At 39.5% G+C, this 20,730-nt stretch overlaps 1 protein-coding gene across 1 annotated transcript in view; it reads left to right on the top strand.

The window, feature by feature from the left end:
* Positions 1–1,805: 1,805 nt before the first annotated feature.
* sema4gb (sema domain, immunoglobulin domain (Ig), transmembrane domain (TM) and short cytoplasmic domain, (semaphorin) 4Gb) overlaps positions 1,806–20,730 on the top strand; it is a 54,827-nt gene continuing 35,902 nt past the window's right edge. Inside the window, exons 1-2 of the mRNA XM_005913602.3 lie at positions 1,806–1,941; positions 8,611–8,918. Coding sequence (XP_005913664.1) covers positions 8,783–8,918 — 136 coding nt within the window. The 5' untranslated portion in view covers positions 1,806–1,941; positions 8,611–8,782. The remainder of the gene's footprint in view (positions 1,942–8,610; positions 8,919–20,730) is intronic.

Here is a 20,730-nt window from a genome sequence, read left to right as displayed (position 1 = left end):
AAGTAAGTGGGCCCATAAAAGAGGCCAACTAAAGCAAAATTCTACTAAAAACACTTAACAAAACACCATAACTCAGCAAACTGACCTCCCCAAATGAGAGACTACTCCTGTTATATATTAAGTGAATGAACCATGGTATACACCAAAGGTGGAAACCACAGAGACAATAGCTAAACATAATACAAGAAGAAAGCCCATTCCCCCCCTTGTGTGGTCACAACAGCTGGTGAAATCTATTTTATTGACCTCTGCATTTAAACCAGCTCCACCCTTAGCCTTCTCCTTTACTCAAACCAGGAAGGTTTGAGTAAAGGAGCAGCAGCTAGGTAACTCAAAAAGAAGAGAAAATAATTAATACAACATATAAGTACAACATATAGTACAATAACAAACAATACAAAACAGATTCTATGCTATTGCTTGCACTATGACCTGATACTGTCATGTATTACAAACTACCCAATTTAAACCTTTCAGTTAATTTATGGACACTGAAGCTTTACAGTACAATGCAAAAAGAAGGGTAAACATAAATATTACCTGAGTATTTCAGTTGTGTGTTGGCATGCAGCCATCACAATGAGGATGACACTGAATGAACCTGGGAGACACAAGAATAAACCCTTAAGACGAAGGGTTCTTTGGTACTATGGATTCCTCCCACAGTCCAAATACATTGTTGGGGTTATAACTGGTGATTGTAAACTGACAGTGGGTGTGAATGGCTGTCTGTATTTATGTGTTAGCCTTCCACAGACTGGCAACCTGTCCAGGCTGGACGCTGACTCTCACCCTGACAGCTGGGATAGGCTCCAGCCTCTCCATTTGAATACTTGGATCATCAGATTCAACCACTGTGCACCATATAAAATCAATAAAAAATATAATTTTATCTCCAAATTGGGTAGCAGACGTTTGGAATTACACAGCAAGTATGTCAAGGATCATGTCAATGATAATGTTAAAGAATGTGGTTGGATAACAGGATCACTGCATTTTTGCTATAGACCACTTTATTCTTTAATAGAGTAGATGCAGTCATTTATAAAGATTGCAAGTGAAGTTCCGGGGTTCCTGGCTGCTTCAGTCTGCATACAGAACATCCGTGGTGTATGAGACACGCTGTATAAAGTGCTTTGAGTACTCGTGCAGAGTAGAAAAGAACTATATAAGAAGCAGTCCATAATCAAATCACATATCTATTGAAATGCAATGTTGCCTGGTTATCTTAGATTTGATGAACCAGCTATAGTTATCCCGTCTAACCTAAACAAGGTAAAGAAATACTGTACCAAAGCCCAAAGTTTTGTCGTTCTAGCTTTTGTCCAGCAGGAGTCGCTCACACATCACATGGGCTCCACTCGACTTTACATTTACAGCCTGCGTGGGGTGTCACACTGGAAGGCTTACTAATGTTTGGAAACATTTCCAGGAGAATTTACGAAACAGTTAAGTAATATTCTTAAACTGACACATTTCCATTCTTCTATTGAGAAAGAACATTATTATACGTTTGTTTTCAATAGAAACGCCAAACATTGAGCTTAAACCCTTCGTTTTCAAGAATCCAAAAAGGCGAATCTATTGAGTAAAAATCACAAAAAAGCGTACACCTGGTTATTATATCATCTGGATATGGGTGAAAAAAACATCCTTCCTAAACAATTTCTTTACTCTTAAAATAAAAGTAATAGAAACTCAAACAAAACAACAAAAAGAACATGTGAGGTGGTGAAATTGTGGAAAGCCTGTGATCTCAGTGTGTGTGTGTGTGTGTGTGTGTGTGTGTGTTTGTGTGTCGGGGGGTGGAGGGAGAGTCGGTTGTGTTTGAGCATTGGGTAACTGCAGCAGCAGCAGCAGCAGCAGCAGAGAAGCTCTGTGTTTCACCGCGGAGAGGTCGGTTCAAAGGATTTAGGAGCAGAGCTACAGGAAAACAAGCAGGTGAGTCCTCACTGCTGTTATGTTTCATTCCGGACCGCTTCTCCGTGTTTCTTCCACTTTTCCTTGCTCTCTATTTGCTGATGTAAAGAGGCTGCTCAGGTGAAGGTGACCAAACCGCGTGCGGTGCTGTTTTCGGCTCTCAGTGCTGCAGTCCAGGTCGGACAGGTGCACATGGGTAGATGTCCTCACGTTCATTGACTGTTTACATTAACACTCATTAAGTTATTACAGCCACATTTGTGGACGTTAACTATGGCATAAATGCATATTAGGTGCGTTTTAGTGTCACCGCGTGCTTCTGAGGACATTGAGGACAGTCACTTATTGTTTCAAGTTGAAATTAGAACATCTGCTGTGATTTAATATCTTGTAAAGCCTCGTTGCGGTGTTTTACTGTTGGAGGAAGCATCAATTTAAATGGGTAGACATAAAGCTGAGCAGTGGTTTCTAAAGCACATTAAACTTGAGAGATTCATTGAATACATTCCTTAAATAAGCTTTTTGGCACTTGTCGCCGAGTCTCGCTGTAAAAGCTGTAACTAGTGGCTTTTATTAATGATTACTTTGTAATCTTTGTCATTTATTCATGCTTTATAGATACGTTATTAAGTCATAAATAATCTCACAGATGGCAGATTGCTTTGGCGTAAGAAGCAGCCAGATTTCTTGAGTGATTAAAAATACTCAATATCTAAAATACTCCATATTCTATTACAAATTGAAATCCTACATATGTGGGTAAAAGTACACGCTCTAAATATTAGTAGCCAAATCTGAGTAATAAAACTTCTTAGACACAAGGGACTGTTTCAGAGTGCTAACATATAATATGGCTTTGTTATACAGTAAGTAGGCTAGAGTACTAGAGGTGTAGCACAGTACTAGTATTGACACAACCCTCATATGCAAACCATGAAATTGTTATGTCAATAATGCAAGTATGTTAAGTAATATTTGTATAATTCTATCTTTGTTGTATGCTTTTGTACAGTTACTAAATGGATTTTTTTGTTGGGGGATGGGCTACTGACCCATCCTCCAACCCTGTATGTATTTTGAGAAAACTTCTGAATAAAATTAGACAAAAACAGACAAAAAAGAAGATACAGTTAACTGATAGCATTTAATTTTTTGTAGTTCTTGTAGTTCAGTCTGTATCAATCTGCATACTTTATGAGTTGGTCATGTTTCTTACATGCAGTACAACAATTTCACAATAAATGTATCAATATGGACTCAGCTGACACTTTATTAGTCACACCTTGGTAGTAATGGGTTGGACCCCCTTAATTCTTTGTGGCACACATTCCACACTGAGCTGGCAACACTCCTCAGAGACTTTGGTCCATATTAATATGACGGCATCACAGAGTTGCTGCAGATTTCTTGGCTGCGCATCCGTGAAGCGAGTCCTTCATTTCACTACACTCCAAAGGTGAGATCTGGTGACTTTGGAGGCCATTTCAGTAAATTAGACTCATTGTCTTGCTCAAGAAACCAGCTTGAACTTTGTGACATAGCACTTTATCCTGCTGTGAGGATCCATTAGAAGATGGGTGCATTGTTGTCATAATGGGATGGACATGGTCAGCAACAATACTCAGGTAGGCTGTGGTGTTTGCTGCTATTAAGGGCCCAAATTTTGTAAACGAAATATCGCATAGGCACCTAGAATTACACCACCAACAGCCTGAACTGCTTATACAAGGCAGGATTGATCAGTCTTTTCATGGTGTGTACGTCAAACTCTGACCCCACCATCAATTTAATGCCGAAGATATTGAGACTCATTTGACCAGGCAACATTTTTCCAGTCTTCTATTGTCTAATTTTGTTGAATCCATTTAATTTGTAGCCTCAGTTTCCTGTTCTTAGCTGACAGGAATGGCATCTGGTGTTCTGCTGTCCCGTTTGTGTCAAGATTCAGCAGGTTATGCATTCAGAGATGTTCTTCTGTGTAATTTTATTGTAACAAGTGGTTATTTTTGAGTTACCGTTGTCATCCTATCAACTTGAAACAGTCTGGCCATTCTCCTCTTAACTCTGGTATCTTAGTTCTGGTATCAACAAGGCCAGTTTCACCCAGAGAATGGCCCCTCACTCTTTCTTTCTTTTATTTCTATTTTTGGACCATTCTCTGTAAATCCTTGTTATGGTTGTGTGGGAAAATCCCAGTAGATCAGCTGTAGATTACTCAGGTCGACTTTCTTTCCTGCTGTGATGCAAGATAAGATAAGCTAAGATAAGACAGATTTTCCAGAGTTGGAAAATTCAGAATGGGTAAAGTGATTCATATAGTAGTAAGAGCTATCATTTTCAGAGGCATCCTGTTCTCCCAGTATTTCCAGTGGGTACAGATGACAAGTATAGAGAGAAGATAAGTCTTTATAATGGATATTAAAGGAATCTTTTCATATTTAGTAGACTGAAATTTTCCAAGCAGTTCAATTTACACCTTAAACTTGATATAAATAAACAGAAAATACTGTACATAAGCTGTAAGCTTCATAACAAGGTGTTTTTTCTGTGATAGTGGTTGGAAATAAGTTAGAATAAATCAAACAGTTTTATTAGTTGAAAGATAATTTCCCTGTATGACAAAATGTGATTTTTCCCCCTGATAATTGATCTGCCGTTCACATTAAAACTGGTGTTATTTCATTAAAATCTTGAAAACTCTGAACTAATGCTTCATCTTGTGAAATATCTGTTATCAAACTCCATGTAGTGGTAGATCAAGTAGTACAAGCCAGAAAAAAGTAATTTTTAGATGTTTAAAATCACTTTCTATTTAGAGCTTCAAGAAGTAATTTCATATTCTTATTTGTGAGTGTGATTGCATGACCTGAACATAAAAAGTTCTTACTTCTATATATTTGCAGTGTAAACAGAGGCAAATTATTTATATTTGTATCCACATCACAGTGAACACCACAGGGTGAACTTCAGTAATCTCATTTATGGCTCCTCTGTATGCCAGACACTCAATGCTTTGAGATTAAAAAAAAAAAAGTATAAATATAATATTTAAGTATAGCATATAGCACATAATATATAAGCCCATTAAAATCACTGCAGCTATCAAAGGAATGAGAGTGTGTTTGGCATTTCAAGTGGCATCAGTTGAAAGGAAAACCAAAAATAGCTCACCTGTTTTATTGATCTTTCTGCAGAAATGTCAGGCTAGGTGTTTTGCATATTAGTCTCAATGGAAAACAGCTGCATCATTCTTTATATATTTCATACTCTGGAGTGACGACTTAATCTTTTTGATGGGCACCAGCTGCAAGAGACCTGTGGTTATAGAAACTGGGTTAAAATTTCCCATCAGACCTGTCCCGCTCTTTGGATCAATAAACTGAGTACAAGGTGTTTTTGTCGCCGCCTGCTCTTTTGTGCAGTTCCTCTTGTCTTCATGTCACATTGCTCGTGTCACTGCCAAGGCAGATGTGTTTACCTTTCCCTCTTGGAGTTATCAGGCTTTCATAAGTGGGAACACATTGGTGTCAACACCATTGTGGGCAGGACACACAAACACGCCAATGCAGATGTGTTGAGACAATGGTGCGTTTGCTGTGTGTTACACGAGGACAGCAGTTGACAAAAACAGGACAAAGAGCTTCTCACTATGCCTTCATCTGCAGTTTTGTCAGAGCATGATTCTGGAGGCTCTTAGCATTTGGAGCAGCTATCAAACAAGACACATGTTGCGCTGTTGCTCTCCCCTCGCTTGCAATATCGAAGGGGAACCACGCCGATTTTGTACATCAAAGTGTGCTTACAGGCTTTTGTGAGCACGAAGGTGTGCGTGAAAAAGTTTTCTAGTGGGAGCTGTGAAGACTGATAAAAACAAATGTCACAAATGATGTCAGCATTAGCTGAGTGTAAAAGTTTAAAAATGCAAAAACTTTGACTATAATCTCTCAATGGAGTGTTATTCATTTTGGGTAATGACAATTTTAAAAGAAGTAGTGTGGACTGGGAAAAAAGCTTTTTGTTTTGGTTCTACTTCTTTTTTTTCAAACAAGGATGTGAATTTGACAAATTCTAAGAGCGCAGTGCTAAAATCTCTTACGACTGTCATCATATAAAGCCATCTTCTGATTTAGACTGCCTTCTACAGAATGCATGAAGCACAGCAACAGTTTAGCCTGTATCTGTTGACAGAAACCATAGATAAATACAAAGACTAGTATCAGAAGCAAATAGACTTTGAAGATTAAAGTAGGCCACTTATGCATTACACCTACAGGAGCTGCTCATGCCATGAAGCTTCTGGCATTCAGTTTTTGTGCTGCATTAATGCCAGAGGAGGTTTTGGAAGGCTGCAGTTGTGATGTCAGCAAAGCGTTGGCTCCACTCTGCTCAGATCAGCTGACCTGATCAGCAGGTTCATGTGCTTGTGGAGTTCCAAACACATGTTGCCAAGCAGAAAGTTGCAAAGAACCCTCTGGTTGAAAAACTATGCAACATCAACACTTACAACATGGTTGAAGGGTGTTTCTTTGCATCCCTTCTTTAGTTTTTACATTTTAAATTATTGGCTGTTTTAAGTGCTGATACCGAAACTTTAGCGGTATCAGCACTGGACAGTAAATAGTGACAGATGAAAATTATGCCTTTAAATTTTTTTGTTTTTGTTTGACTAAGAGTTTACTGCATCATGTGTGGCAATTTGATGCAACAATTACTACAACATGGTTTTAATGCTTTTTTAAAGTCATTTCAGCATTGTTCAGTCTTCACTTTTTTAAACTGAGGTATTACAAAGGTGTTAAAAGCATTCATTTTCATACCTGAAGTCTATTTCATGCAGATGAACATATTCCTGGTCTCACCATTTGAGCATGTGTGCTCTTAACCTTGAAAACAAAGTAATTTTAATTTAAGATTTACGTACCAAGTTTTCCTGGAGGCCAGTCAACATCGGTTTGCTCAGTTGCTATCATTAGATATGGTATGAAACTACAGTTTAATGATTTATCTCCTACTTAAAAACATAATCTTGATAAAAAAACATAGGCCTACAGCTTTGAAAATACGTAGAGCTCCTCACTTGAGCCTAACATCTTGTAGGTGTGTTTGGGATGTTTGTTTGACATTAAGTTTTATTTCTTAAATCCAAACCATCAATACTGAGTACACATATCTGGATAAACAAATGCATCATAATTTTTCACCATCTCATCTCCTGCTTTATCATTTTACAGTTTGGTTCCAGGGATTAGCACCCTAACTTATAACTGAAAGGTCATCAACCTCATTGTGCTTCATGCTGGGAGTGATTTGCAGCAGCGGCAGCCGTGGAGATTAAAGCTGGGAATTCTCCAGTGTCACTGCGCAGCAGAGTGTGATTCACAGCGTAGACCCTTTGATCGGTGACAGAGCCAGGGAACGGGCAGCCAGGCGAAGATTGTGCTGATGGCACAAGGCCTAATCTCTAGATTATCCATCATGCTGCACCCAGCTAATTAAGAGATGTGTGTTGCAAGATCACATCACGCAGGCGCATTATTTAACTCTCCAAACTTTTCTTTAAATGGTCTGCTACGTAACAGCACCTTAGTCCTTCTCTTTGACTAATTGGTTGTAATCAGAGAGCAGTGATGCATGTCAGCAAGTAATTTCGTGCTCATGCTGTCAAGTGAGAAAGTTTATGCACGCCGCCTCTTCATTAAAGTTCATTGATGACGTTTTGAAATATCACACATCATTCATGTGGTTCCTGGTAGGCATCAGGTTCAGCATCATGTTTCATGACCTCCTAGTAGTTTCCTATTACCATCTATCTACACCTTAACTATAAAGTAATTAAATATATTTACTCTCTCTCTCACACACACAAACACACCTGTATTTGCTACAGAATTCGATTTTATTTGTCGTAGGTAGTGTGTGCAAAAAATGTAGCAATAGTCAGCTAGTGGATTGGATTCCAAGCAGAGTGTCTCTCTGTGGAGTTGGACACACCGCAGCTCTACAATCTTGGAGTAATGATGGTGATCATAGTCCTTGTTCTACCCTACAGCCTCAGTGAGCACAGCATAGCAGCACACGAATCCCATTCTCCACAGCAGATCTTGAGAACAGTAAAAATGGAGGATTAGAAGTCCGACTGATCACGGGACAATATCGTTTCTGGAGAACCAGCTGAATTATGTGGGATTGAAGTGATTTATCTTGTACAGATACATTTAAATACCCGAAATTAGTGGCAAATATAGTTGGGCAGCTCTTACTGTACCTAGATTGTCCACCCAAATAATCTTTGTGTTGTAAAATCCTGCAAAAAATTTTGTGATTATAATTTTTCTACTTTCCATACTACACTCGTAAATGCACCACACTGATTTAAATGTACTTTTCAGACATCGCAGGAATGAGATTTATTTTAATACTATTTTATTGCCCACTAAAGAAGGGCCAGTCAATAGCTGGGTTGATTTGCCGCATAACAAGTACATTTCTGGCACTTTGACATCCTTTTAATCTTTCAATTAGTCCAGCGCAACATATCCACTTGGGTGGTGGAGTCTTTGTCCTGCAAACGTTTGTTTTGTTCATAAATGAGTGAAATCCATCACCACCTTTTGACAGCCGCATCTAGTTTGGTATTCAGGATCACATCTCTTTTAGTAATACACATTGTTTTTCTCTTTCTCTGCACAGACTCAGTGTGTTCTCAGCTGGAGGATAATCAAAGAGTCTGCGCCTGGTTGCTGCTGGGCCTGAAGATACACGCTTTGCACATTTATTTCATTATTTATTTATTTATTTTTTGCATACAATAAACAGTGAGCACAAGCAAGTCTCTGCTTGGACCCAGGTCTGTAGGTTAATCATGGGATCAGTCAAGCCCTTCCTACTCCTCCTGCTGCCCCTGATGTTTTTCAACCGACTATCACAGCTGTGGGCCTTTCCATTCAGCCCATCCTTGGACCTGGATGTCACTGCGAGAACTACCGTCTTCTCAAAAGGTGAGGATCAAGCAGATTTTTTTTAAATTAAAAGTCTTAAACTGTGATTAAAGCTCTGTACAGGGGGGTTAGTGGTAAAAAGGAGATAATTTTAATCTTCCAAAACAATTTTTTTTAATATTAGTTAAAGATTTAATCAGATTATCAGGAAATGGATGATCCTTTTTATCCTAATCTGATCATACATACAAATGTGATACAAATGTTTTCGTTATTTACATTTGTATATGCTGGCCCGCAAATTTCCTCAAAGATCATGAAAAAAGCTCCAGAACATGGCGTGATTTTTATGTTTTTATCAAAATAATCCAATTAAGGTTGTTGTACAACAAGGGGTACATTGCAGACAAGGATTACAAACTAAAAGATGATTTAGCATCCTTAAATGGTTGGCCATAAATGGTTGGCCAAAATATAAACAAATACTGGCCAAAAAATATGGAGCTCAAGTTTTGCCCCCCAGCATAGCTCCCTGAATAAACAGCAGCGGAAGACATCCTGTTCTCATCTCCGAAAGCATTATGGCAGTCTTGATTTAGGGAAGCTATTCCACCTCCTATTAATCCCATTGTACAGCAGTTGGCTTCGGTCTGTCATGACCCAGCTCTAAGGCCAAACCAGAAATGGAAAGGCATGAGAGTTGGTGGCTAATATGAGCATTTACTGTAACCAGTAAAAAAGAAAATAAACAAGAAAGCAAATGAAATGTGAAGTATGTTCATCAGTGGTATGGTGAGGCTGCCAACTGTGGAGTAACATAATCTAGACCAGAGTGTACAATCACATAGATGAAGCTGAGATTTCAGCTGAAGGACTTTTATCCTAGACCAGGTGTGCCAAATCAGATTACTATGGTGTTGGCATGAGTAGTTCATGGACATCTGGGGAGACAGAGTTGTCATTCACATCTCTCCACAGATTACCTAAGACGGAGGCCATCACACATTTTGAGATGGTTCTCAATTTGTAGGACTGACCAAGACTTAATGCCTAAAAGAACAATTTACACTTGCTTTTAGGTGGAAAAAGCCACATACTATTTTTATTTTCGCAGTTACAATATTGATATTATCTTTAAACTGGCATAAAATAACACTTTGCAGCATGATTATCATCCAAAAAGAGACCAGATACACAAAAAGAAACACAAAAAAGTATGAACAGGGACAAACTCCATTAATACAGTGTATTTCCAGATGGATCCGCAAACACATGTGCACAACCCAGCTAACAGATCGCTGTCCTTATTTGCTACTGCTCCGACTGCTTCCTCCCCTCCCTGTTACGGAAGTGGCACAGTTTTTGCAGTTGGCCCCAAAGACAGCTCCTTCATGCTCAGAGTTATTAATCGCCTCTCTCATGCCCTGTCCTAGATCACACAGCTCAGCAAACACTTCTAATGAAACAATAGACAAGAAGCCTCCATAAAAGAGGACCTGAGCACGTTAGACCTGATTACTGTCTGTGCAGAAAATACTGCTGAATAGGTGTGTTTTGGCACACAGTGGGTATTTACACACACCATCAGCACGTCTTCCTTACACCTCCACCTCTTACTTCCCACCAGCTCACCTTTACCCTCCCTCTCTCCTCACTTACTGCAGCAGAAACCAGCTGCAGTGAGAAGGGAACTCCAGCACAGACAAACAGTAAGGGCTGGTGCTCTTACCTCCACTCCACCCCAATCCACTTTTCTCCTCTTCGGTCCTCCGAGGATGAGTATTATTAGCGGGCGGGTGGAGTTAACAGGGCCGGCTGTGTTGCTAGCCGAGCTCTCTGGTGTCATAAGTGCTATTGAGAGTATTGCAGGGTGAGATGATATTTTGGAGATGGGAGGATGTGCTGCTTGATGTTCTGAATCACAATAACTCTGAGAGCGACTGTAACACAGCAGAAGCTGGTTGTGTATTTGTTCCCGGTTCTGTGGTGCATTTTCTTGATCCGAACTGAGTGGATGATTACTTTGTTTGCTGGAGAGAGAGGTCTAAGGTCTGAGCTTTGCTTCAAAGTGCACTGATTGGTTGAGAAAAGTACACTGAAGAACAATGAATAAAGAAACCGTTGTGGAGCTATTTACTGCAACTACTGGGAGGTGAAGCATTAACCAGACTACGAATATCTTTTGGTTATTTATCAAACAAATGAAAAGGGCTTGCTCTGTTGAGTGCTCATCAGATGGGAATGCATGCAAAATTAATTTAGCCACCATCTCTAAATAAAGGAGTCTCTGCAGCTGTATGTGTTTGTCCTTTCCTACTTCAGACTTAGCTGCTGTATTGCTGTGGAATTAAAGTTGCTTGGATGAACGATTTTTATGTTTGGCTAAAAGCTGTTAATAAGATGTGGATGAAGGCGTGCCTGGGTTGGTTTGGAGAGGACCACCACCTCTCACCATCATAATCTCCTTGCTGCTCCAATCTGTACATTTTATTTTAATCAATTTATTCATTTAAATTAGAGACTCGTGCTTTTTAAATTTCTAGTTTTGGTCTCCATTTTATGTTAAGAGCTGGGTTGTAAAACTATTTATCTAAACTATATACAAACCCAGTTCCCAAAAATTTGGGATGGTATGCCTGGTGCAGGTAAGACCCAAACACAGTGCTCGGAACGTAGGGAATAAAATAATAGGTGGTTTTATTAAACTGAAGTACAAAATAATACAAAAAACAATACTAGGAGACACAAACCATTGACACAAGGATACCATATTGCAAGGGAGGACAGAAGGAAATGCAGACAATATATACACAAGCAGGATAATGAGGGAAGAGGCCACAGGTGGGAACACAGCTGACACTAATCCAGACAAATGAGACAAGGGAAGCAAAACTGAACAGAATACACACGAGACAGGAGATTCTCAAAGTAAAGCAGGAAGTAACACACACTGAGAAACAAACTAAGACACATGGGCTTGACACTGGGACAGAAACAGATATGGAGACGTGACCATACTGAAGAAATAACAAAACGCAGAGATGAGACTAGGACAGACATGAACCAGAAATCCAGAACTATAAATACAAACTCAGCGGCACCTGAAAATAATATGTTCAGACACTAGAACATAATTAACTTATGCTTTCAAAGAAGTAAATGACAAATCCAAAGGAACACTCAAACACTGGGTCAAAGACCCAGGATAATGACAACTTTTGAGAATTTCTGCCTCTCTGTCCCTCTTTTGTCGTCCCTGGCCCAACTTTTTTGAGAACTAGTAAAATACTTCAGTTTAAACTTTTGATATTTTATTGTGAATAAAATTAGATTTTTAAATCATTGCATCGTGCTGCTATTAACACATCTCCCCTGATGATTAGAAAATGGCATTTTTGGAATTAGGGCAGCAGTGGTTAGCACTGTTGAATCATAGCAAGAAGGTCCTGAGTTTGCTTCCAACATCTGTCTGGGCTTTTTCTGTATGGAGTTTGCATGTTCTCCCTGTGTTTGTATGGGTTCTCTCTGGGTACTCCGGCTTCCTCCCACATTTCAGAGACATGCAGTTAGTGGGGTTAGGTTAATTGATGATTCTAAATTGCCCATAGGTGTGAATTTGAGTGCAAATGGTTGTCTCTCTACATGTGATAGGCTCCAGCACCACCCACCCCAACCCCCGTGACCCTGAATTGGATAAGTGGAAGAGAATGGGTGGATGAATTTTTGGAATTAGGTGTATAATTAAGCTATTATTGCAACTCATGGACTACAGGTCTGTTGGTGAATATTTGCTGGTTTTGAAAAGCAGCAAATCAAACCTGGAGGCACCGTAGAAGCTGAAAATAATGTCAGTCTCTGACTTTCCACTGCAGAATGCAGTGTTATATTTGTTCTTCAGGCTCACTATTATCTCCTCATGCTGGGCAGGTACTGCCTGTATCTTCCTGCTATGTGCAAGGTGTCCTGTGGCTTTGGTGACTTTTTTATGTTTTGACACTAAAAACTATCTTGTTAGGTTTGGAAAAAGAGTGGTTTGGTGTAGCATAATTGAAAAGTGACAAGTTGGAAGTGATCCCTCACTAATGCTGTAACCTGCCTAAGGACACCTTGTGCTTAAGTCATGAAAATAACATTAACTGAGGCCGAGAGAACAAGCTCACCCCAGGCTCACCTACAGAGTCTTCTGTTTAGTGAAGCACATACACAGCTGCAAACAGCAGTTGTTCCCATCAGGCACATTTTGACCAGATTCTGTAAATGCACAGTGGAAGAACTTATCTGTGTTCTGTCCTCACAGTGGTCAAGTTTGTGACAATTCATTTACACATCTCTGACTGTGCCTAGGATTATAAATCATACATACTCTTCTTACTGCGGGCACTTTTCTGTGCTGTAGCCTGAGCCCGTCTGTCATTACAGATTTTCTTTTTCTCCTTGCCCTCACAGAAAGTTGTCCTTGACCCAGTTTCTAATCATCAGGGAAGGCGTGTGAGTACATGTGAGAGTGCAGAACGTGCACGTGTGTCAGCATGCGTTTCATCACTCTTAGGGCATGCCCTGCGAATGTGTGCTGCATATGTGTGTGTGTGTCATGTAGGGGGAAGCTTATTAAGTGCCATGTAAAAATCCTGCATACATGCATCTCCTGTCACTTTCCTCGCTGAGACATGTCAGCGGGGAGGACGGGGGAAGGGAAGTTTCTTCTCCTTTTGATGATATGTGGGTGTCACTATCTGTGGGAGGATTGATATTATTTTTCTTTGCTGGCGCTCATTAATTTACAGTATGCTTTACTGGTTTGCTGCATGAGTGGGAGGAGAAGGACACGATGTATCACAGAGAGAGCGCTTGGATATGTATATAAGAGAGAAAATGACAGAAGAGGTCTTTATGCTCTCTTGGTGAGAACAGGTACATCGAAAAGGCCACCAAATGCAAACAAGCAAAGAAATAATTCTGATACATGATTTTTTTATCCAATACTGAGATGAATCTATAAATAATATTTAATACTTAATTCCTTTCTTGATGTTAAAATGGACCCACTATTTTCATCCACTATTTAAATAGTGGATGCTCGTATTAAACATGGCCAGGGTTTCAAATAAGGAGGTTCCTTGATTTCTGACAGTTTTTTTTACTCTTGGCTCCCATCATAATGAGAGGGGATATCCCTAACATGGTCATCTAAATCTCTGGCTGCGAGCATGGAAGCCCCATCTGTTGTTCAGACCTGGTGGTTTTGAGGAGCAGTAAATCAGAAGAAAGTTGTCTGATAGGCAGACAAGATAAAACTTGTTTCAGAGGATGCCTTGGCAACAAGACTCTGTATAAAATAGATAATGATTATTTTGAATTCTACTGCTCTAGTAGAGTCCAGAAATAAAAAAAAATAAAATGACAAATATTGGTCTTATTTTAAAACAAAAGAGTTAATGTCATGTTGAAGGAGGTTTTTTTTAAAGTGAGTTTTTTAAACCCTGAGAGTATAACCCAGCTTTCTTTTCAACTTTGGATCTTTTTAGATCTTTCATTTCTTTGTTTTTGTGCATTTATCTTACTTTTATCAACCTTTATCATGCAGACTATTTTAAATATGCCTGTGCTGAACACACCATCTGCGGCTTGCAGCTTGTCTCTTGGAGTAACAAAGAAAACTGATCTGCCTGAGGAACAGGGAGGACTACTGCTAGCCAAACCAGGCATTCTTAACTCTTAATTCTTTGTAGTTGGTTGCTTTATTAAAATACTAAGATCCATCGACTGTTTTTCTGCAGTGCTGTTCTACTGCATTTCAGCAATTAAAGCGCTTTTTTACTCCAAGCCTCATTAACCTAAGCACTTTTTATATGCCCTCATTTTCTTGGATAAATGCATCATGTATCGGGGTTCAGTATATTGCCCAAGGGTAGTTTGACCCAGACTCAGGGAGCCAGGGATTAAACCATGATCTTCCAATTAGTACACAACCTTATCTGTCACCTGAACCACAGCCATACAACTAAAAGACAAGTTAGTTTATAGTTATTAAAGATGCCATCCCAAAAAGAAATGCTACGTTTGGTGGCAATATGTTTGCACACAGTTTATGATAACCAAGAGCTAGTCACTGATGTGCTGTTAGAAAGGTGTCAGAAACTTGATGACATCTCCCTGTGTGGACAGCAACTGAAAACCACCAAATATGTGAAAGCTCACGCACAGTAACATACAGATCAAGTGTGAGGATGAGGTTGATAGTGAAGAGTGAAGAACTGGCACAGGGACAGAGGCTCCTTCAATTATAGTTTGATTTTGAGCTATGGTAGGCAGTGGTCTTTAGTGGGAGTTGCTGATAAATCCATTGTCCCTGCTCAGCACCACACAGCAGACAGATGAGGTTGCTGCTGATTTGATGAGTTCCTTTATCAGTTTGTCGAGACGAAACATAGCTAAAAGCTCTTCTAAAAGAGACTAAAAGTAAACAGAGACTAGACTAGCTTTTCTAACCAGACAGCTTTCTTCTGGCTAATCAAACTAGCTGCCATATGAATATTTCTAAATAGTTATTTTGACCATGATGCATGTGATCGACTTAATAAAACATCACTGTAGCGGAAAATAGAAATGGTATTGGAGCTTTTCCATTTAAAAGAAAGCAAAAATACTGAATGCATTAAGCATTAGAAATCCACCGTTGTAACCTTTATGGGCAGGTTTGACAACTAAACATAGATTGTTTTTGTGGGCCACGGTGCATTTTTCCACTCCTAGAAGTGAGATTAATGCTTGACTGTGTCTTGAACTCAATTGTTTGCCCATGGGGCTTGTGCTTTGGCATTTCCTACCTCTGCCACCAGACCTGAAGTAATGCCGTTCTGAAATATTGATGCACTGTAAGTTACTATGTTGAGAGCTGGGATGTAACAAGAGGTCTTGGTAGTAAGGTTCCTTATAGATTGCACCATTATTGTGATGTTGGCAGTAAGAAAGCCTGCCAGCTTGACGCTTCTGTGTAGATGAATTGTTTTGCATCCAGTATGGTAATTACACCACTAATGATCATCAATTTTCTGCTCAACAAAGTCTGTTAATATCTTAGCCTAACCAGCTGCATCTTGTGCATAACAGTGATGATTTACAAACTGTATCAGCGAGACCAAGACTGCTCAAACTAAAGAGATTTAATCTCTGCTGTTATTTGCTGTTACCTTTTTGGGGGGGTTTCTCAGTTGAGACATTTTATGCCTTAGACCCTTTAAATCCCTGAAGCTTACATGGTGCTTTGATCCTCTTCTCCTCTGATAGTGTTGGTGTCTGATTCAGACACGGCCTTATTAGTAATTCAGTGATGGCCGATGTGCCAGTCCTGCAATGACACTGCCACCATTTGAGTGGGGTTATGTTTTTCCATCTTTTCTAAGATGAAAGTCTTGGCTTTCCTTCATCTTATTCTGCAGTCTCCCTGGTTGGACAAAGTCTTATGAAAGTTTTGGCTCTGACACAAATTTTAAAGAAAAGGTATTGTATTTGTGTCATTATTAATAGTGGGGTAAACATACCACTGCCACTTTGATGTGCAAAATAAGCATGCACATCAGATCGGGACAGGCCTATTTTTCTTCATATTATAAAACTTCTTAAAACTTGGTCGATTTTAGTACATTTCTAGCCAGCATGAAATCACCTATTTTGAAGCCTCACTGGTAGCATTTTGGCCACAACCATGTTGTTTTTTGAAGAAAAAGAAGTGACCACATTTGGAAAAAATGTTGGAGTGCTACAATTTACTTGGTTAGCAAGCTGCATACATAAACTATATGCATACTGTGCACAGACAGATACCTGCTAACTGGTGCAGATAAAAAGTACTTTATTTCACTCAACAAAAGTGAACCACAAATGGATTGTCTTGGATAGTCTGCACAACACAGAAAGCCATATTATTAGCCAGATAGTTTACTAAAAAATGCTTACTAAAGAACAGTTTTTGGCTATGACAGCTACAGTATTCATGTGTAAGCACACTTGTCAATCAAAATAGCCATGTTCCTAATTTTAAGCCTCACTGGTATTCAAACATATGATTTATAAGGAAAGACCCAGTCAGACGTCTTAATGCATTCTCAATCATCCAGGTAAGTAAATCTTCAAAAGTTGATTCTGTTCATCTGGACTGAAAACCAGTCAGAGTTTTTATGAAGGGAGAAACCTATAGAAACCATACAAGGCTTCAAAAATGCCTCCTAGTGTTCTAAAATTGGGCATTTTTATAGGGGGGTCTATGGCGATTGACTTGCTTTTTGAACCAGCCTCAAGTGGCCACTAGAGGAAATCTAAGGAGCTTGGGAAGAAAAGCGTCTGGACTTCTTTAAGTTGCTTGAAGACATTTCACCTTTAACTACTTTTGGACAGAGAAGACAGATGGTTTGAAAGTGGAGTGAAAGAAGCCATCTATGTCCGCTGCGAACAGCCATCCTTGAACAGAGACGGTGGCTTACGACACCAACTGTCTGCCATCTATAATCCAGTTTTGAGATCCTTTCCCAGACGCCTTAACGCCCACTCACATCCTGGGCCATTTGACCTCAGTAAATCACATGATAGGGTGTGGTTAGGTTTCACCCGAAACCTTGGCTGATTGTGACCTACACCCGTTTTCATACCTTGGCTCATGTGATTAGGTAGAGGATAATCAGGGAGTTCATGACCCTCTTGGGGGACACTCCCCTAGGACTTAAATCTTGGCCTCTCCACCATTTGACCTTAGAACTGAAGAAGCTTCTTGGATGAGAGGTGAAACGTCTTCAAGCAACTTAAAGAAGTTCAGAAGCTTTTCTTTCCAAGCTGACTACAATGACCTGGATGACTGAGAACCTTCACAGATACTAGAGGAAATGCAGTTTTTGTTTCTTATGCCTAATCTTCACTTTACAGTCTTGGATTGCACATAAATAATAGTTATTACAGCATGAATTACACTTTGTCCTATGGATTTTCTTATTCACATAATAGTTTGCTCTGACAAGTAATTACCATCATAAACAATATTGTTATTACTAAAACATAAACAAATTTAATTTGACATGCGTAAGTGGAAACCTGTCAACATACTGACAGAATCCATTGGCTGGAGTGTGATGTGCCACAATTTAATGAGCAGCTGTGTTTAAAAAAAATACTAATTTTCCTGCACTTCACAATTCACACTACCCATATGGTGTAGAAAAAACACCAGATGGAGAGAGTACTGTGAACTGGATCTACCTCCTGTAAGGAATTGGTCCCAATAAAAGCTGCTGACAGTGAACAGTGTGGATTATTCAGCATATCAAGGACAGCTCGTCACAGTGACAGACACTTGTTGTAAAGATAAATTGCTGCTGCATATTTTGCTTCTTTTTGTATGAAGCTCCACTGACCTTTTATTCAGCTGAAGGCAAAGGCAATTGTGAAGAATCTGAGAGATTTGTACTTCAAAACTTAGTCAATTAAAAATAAAATGGCTAAATACCACAAGAAAACCGTGAGAGAAAATAAACCTGGGCATACTGACCCTTTGAAAGTGTGCACATCTGTTATCTTTTATTTTTCTGTTAATTCTCTGTCAGTGTTTAGAAGTCAGAATTATGACCAGGGACATCATGAACCATGTCCAACTTGTTTTTGCGGTGAGAAACTGCAGGTGCAGTACTAAATTTTACAGATGCATGTGCACATCTTGTAGCTGTGCACTTGAACCTGAGGGCAGTGTCGGGTGCTCTTTTTTATTTTGTTTATGGTTTGCTCTGTTTCTGTTTTTCTTTAGCTGCCACATAGTAAAAAAGAGTGTTAAAAACAATGAAAACTGCCCACTGCAGCCATTGTTTGTGCTTCCCATTCATGCTTTTTTTTTAAGCAAGCTCCGCTGTTGTTTTCTTAATCTTTTAACCAACTTTTTAGCCATTCTGAAACTGCACAAGTGGACAAAAACACAAGATAATAAATCATGTGACATGACCTCACCCACTGATTTGGGACTTCTTATTTTTAAGCTTTAGTGTTCAGAAGTTACGGATGAAAGAAGAGTGCTCACTTATATTAGCATCAATGCATTCATACAGGTGTGATCCACAGACACACATACCAGCTAATTAGTATTAAGTAACAGACTTTAGAAATATAATAATTTCTCTTCTTCTTGGATTTTTTGAGCCACACAGTACAGGCCGTTATCCTGGTAGCTGAGTTATTACTATCAGAAGAGGAAAATAACATGCTTTTTAGTGGTTTTGAACATTTTGACCTTGTATGGAGATAGAGCCCCTTTTGAAACATGTATCATATGGCATCTAGAGGCCCTGTAGGTACTGTCACATCTGTGCTGACTTCATTTTTAAGCTTTAGGGGTTGCCCTTTGGTAGCAACAAGTGTTCAACTTTGCAAAATGGTCTGTGTCCATCTGTGAATGTCTGATCTTTTGCTAATCCTTGTCTGACCTTTTCTAAACATAACCAAGTGGCCTTGTTACAAGTGACAGCTAAGAATGAAAAATAAAATAAAAACTGAAAATAAGTGGTCAGCTGAGTCTCGAAAAATTTTCTTAAGCACAAGATCTCCTGGATGTCCAGTCTCCTGGATAAAAGTCATGTGTCCAACCCATGCATCTACCACAAACTACTTCCTGCATCAACTTTGTCGGTCAAATCCCTGAAGGCAAACTTCTTCCATGAGAGAAGTAGAAACAAAAAGGTGTCAACAAGCATGTTATAAACAAGTCGATCGTTTCTGAGTAAACTGAAAATGATGTCGGTAAAGCAACAGTGTCAACTACTAGCAGATGGTTGGAACAAAAAAATAAAAAATACCACCCCCATCTCACCAAGAAATAACAGGCTGAATGGGTAAAATATTATCTTGATTCGATGGTATTGTATATTCTGTAGTTTACAGACCTGCTAATTGTCTTTTAAACTAAATAAACACTTTAAAATTGCATATTTCAGTTTGTGCACAGCTTCTGTATTTGCCTGTAATAATTTCCTATGGTAAACATCATAATATAGAAAATAATGGAGTCAGCAGATGACACGCCGACATACTTCACTTTTTGTTTTTTTAACCTTTGCCTTTATTCATGCACAAGGTCTTCTGTGCATAATTGCTTACATAACACACAGTCATGTAGCTGACCCTTGACCGTGGTAAAGAAGTAAAGAGTTGCTTATATAATGTGGATAGAGTTGAAAGAAACTGACACTGCTGACAGTGTCCAAAGAAATCAAGTCAGGCTTTCCTTCAAGCCTTTGTTCCCAAATTTTCTGTGAGCACGTGTGCGTTTTTGTTTGTCACATGCTCGCCACAGTGGGTGCACCGATCGGTGAGTCACAGAGGAAGTCACACACTCAGACTGTGACAGACACGCATACAAACATACAGTGGATTTACTATCATCCAGGACCCCACATGGTGGATTACAAGTGTGTCTGAGCATGAGTGCGCACAATCTGGCTACGCCACCTGTGACGGCTCAACTGCCGAAAACGCGCTCATTCCGGCAAACACACAACGCACACTCCTCAGATCTTCTGAGTCACTGATAGAGTTGTCTTTACTCTTTTTCAGGAAGCAGATGATGGGTGAAATAAGTGTGAAGAGTATGTGTGTGTCTGTGTAACCACTGACAGATGTTTCTGAGGAGCATTTTGACCTCTTCCCCTCATCAAACCTGTGTACTCTGAAGAGTCAGAAGAACTGACATGCAAACACACACACACTCAAACACAGTAAATGAACAGTAAATAGAAACCAGCCAGCAGGCTAAGAGGTTTCTGGCACACCTCAGTGCTCTGTTGAATTTCCCCATTGATTTTGCAGCAAAGCACGAGGTACATTGTGTGTCTCTCTGTATGTG

This window comes from Haplochromis burtoni, unplaced genomic scaffold (assembly GCF_018398535.1).
Source record: "Haplochromis burtoni strain Fernald_Lab_line unplaced genomic scaffold, NCSU_Asbu1 Contig_6, whole genome shotgun sequence".
In the NCBI taxonomy this organism is placed as follows: Eukaryota; Metazoa; Chordata; class Actinopteri; order Cichliformes; family Cichlidae; genus Haplochromis; species Haplochromis burtoni.
The sequence above is the reverse complement of the archived record's forward strand: the minus strand, read 5'-3'. Positions and strand labels throughout refer to the sequence as shown.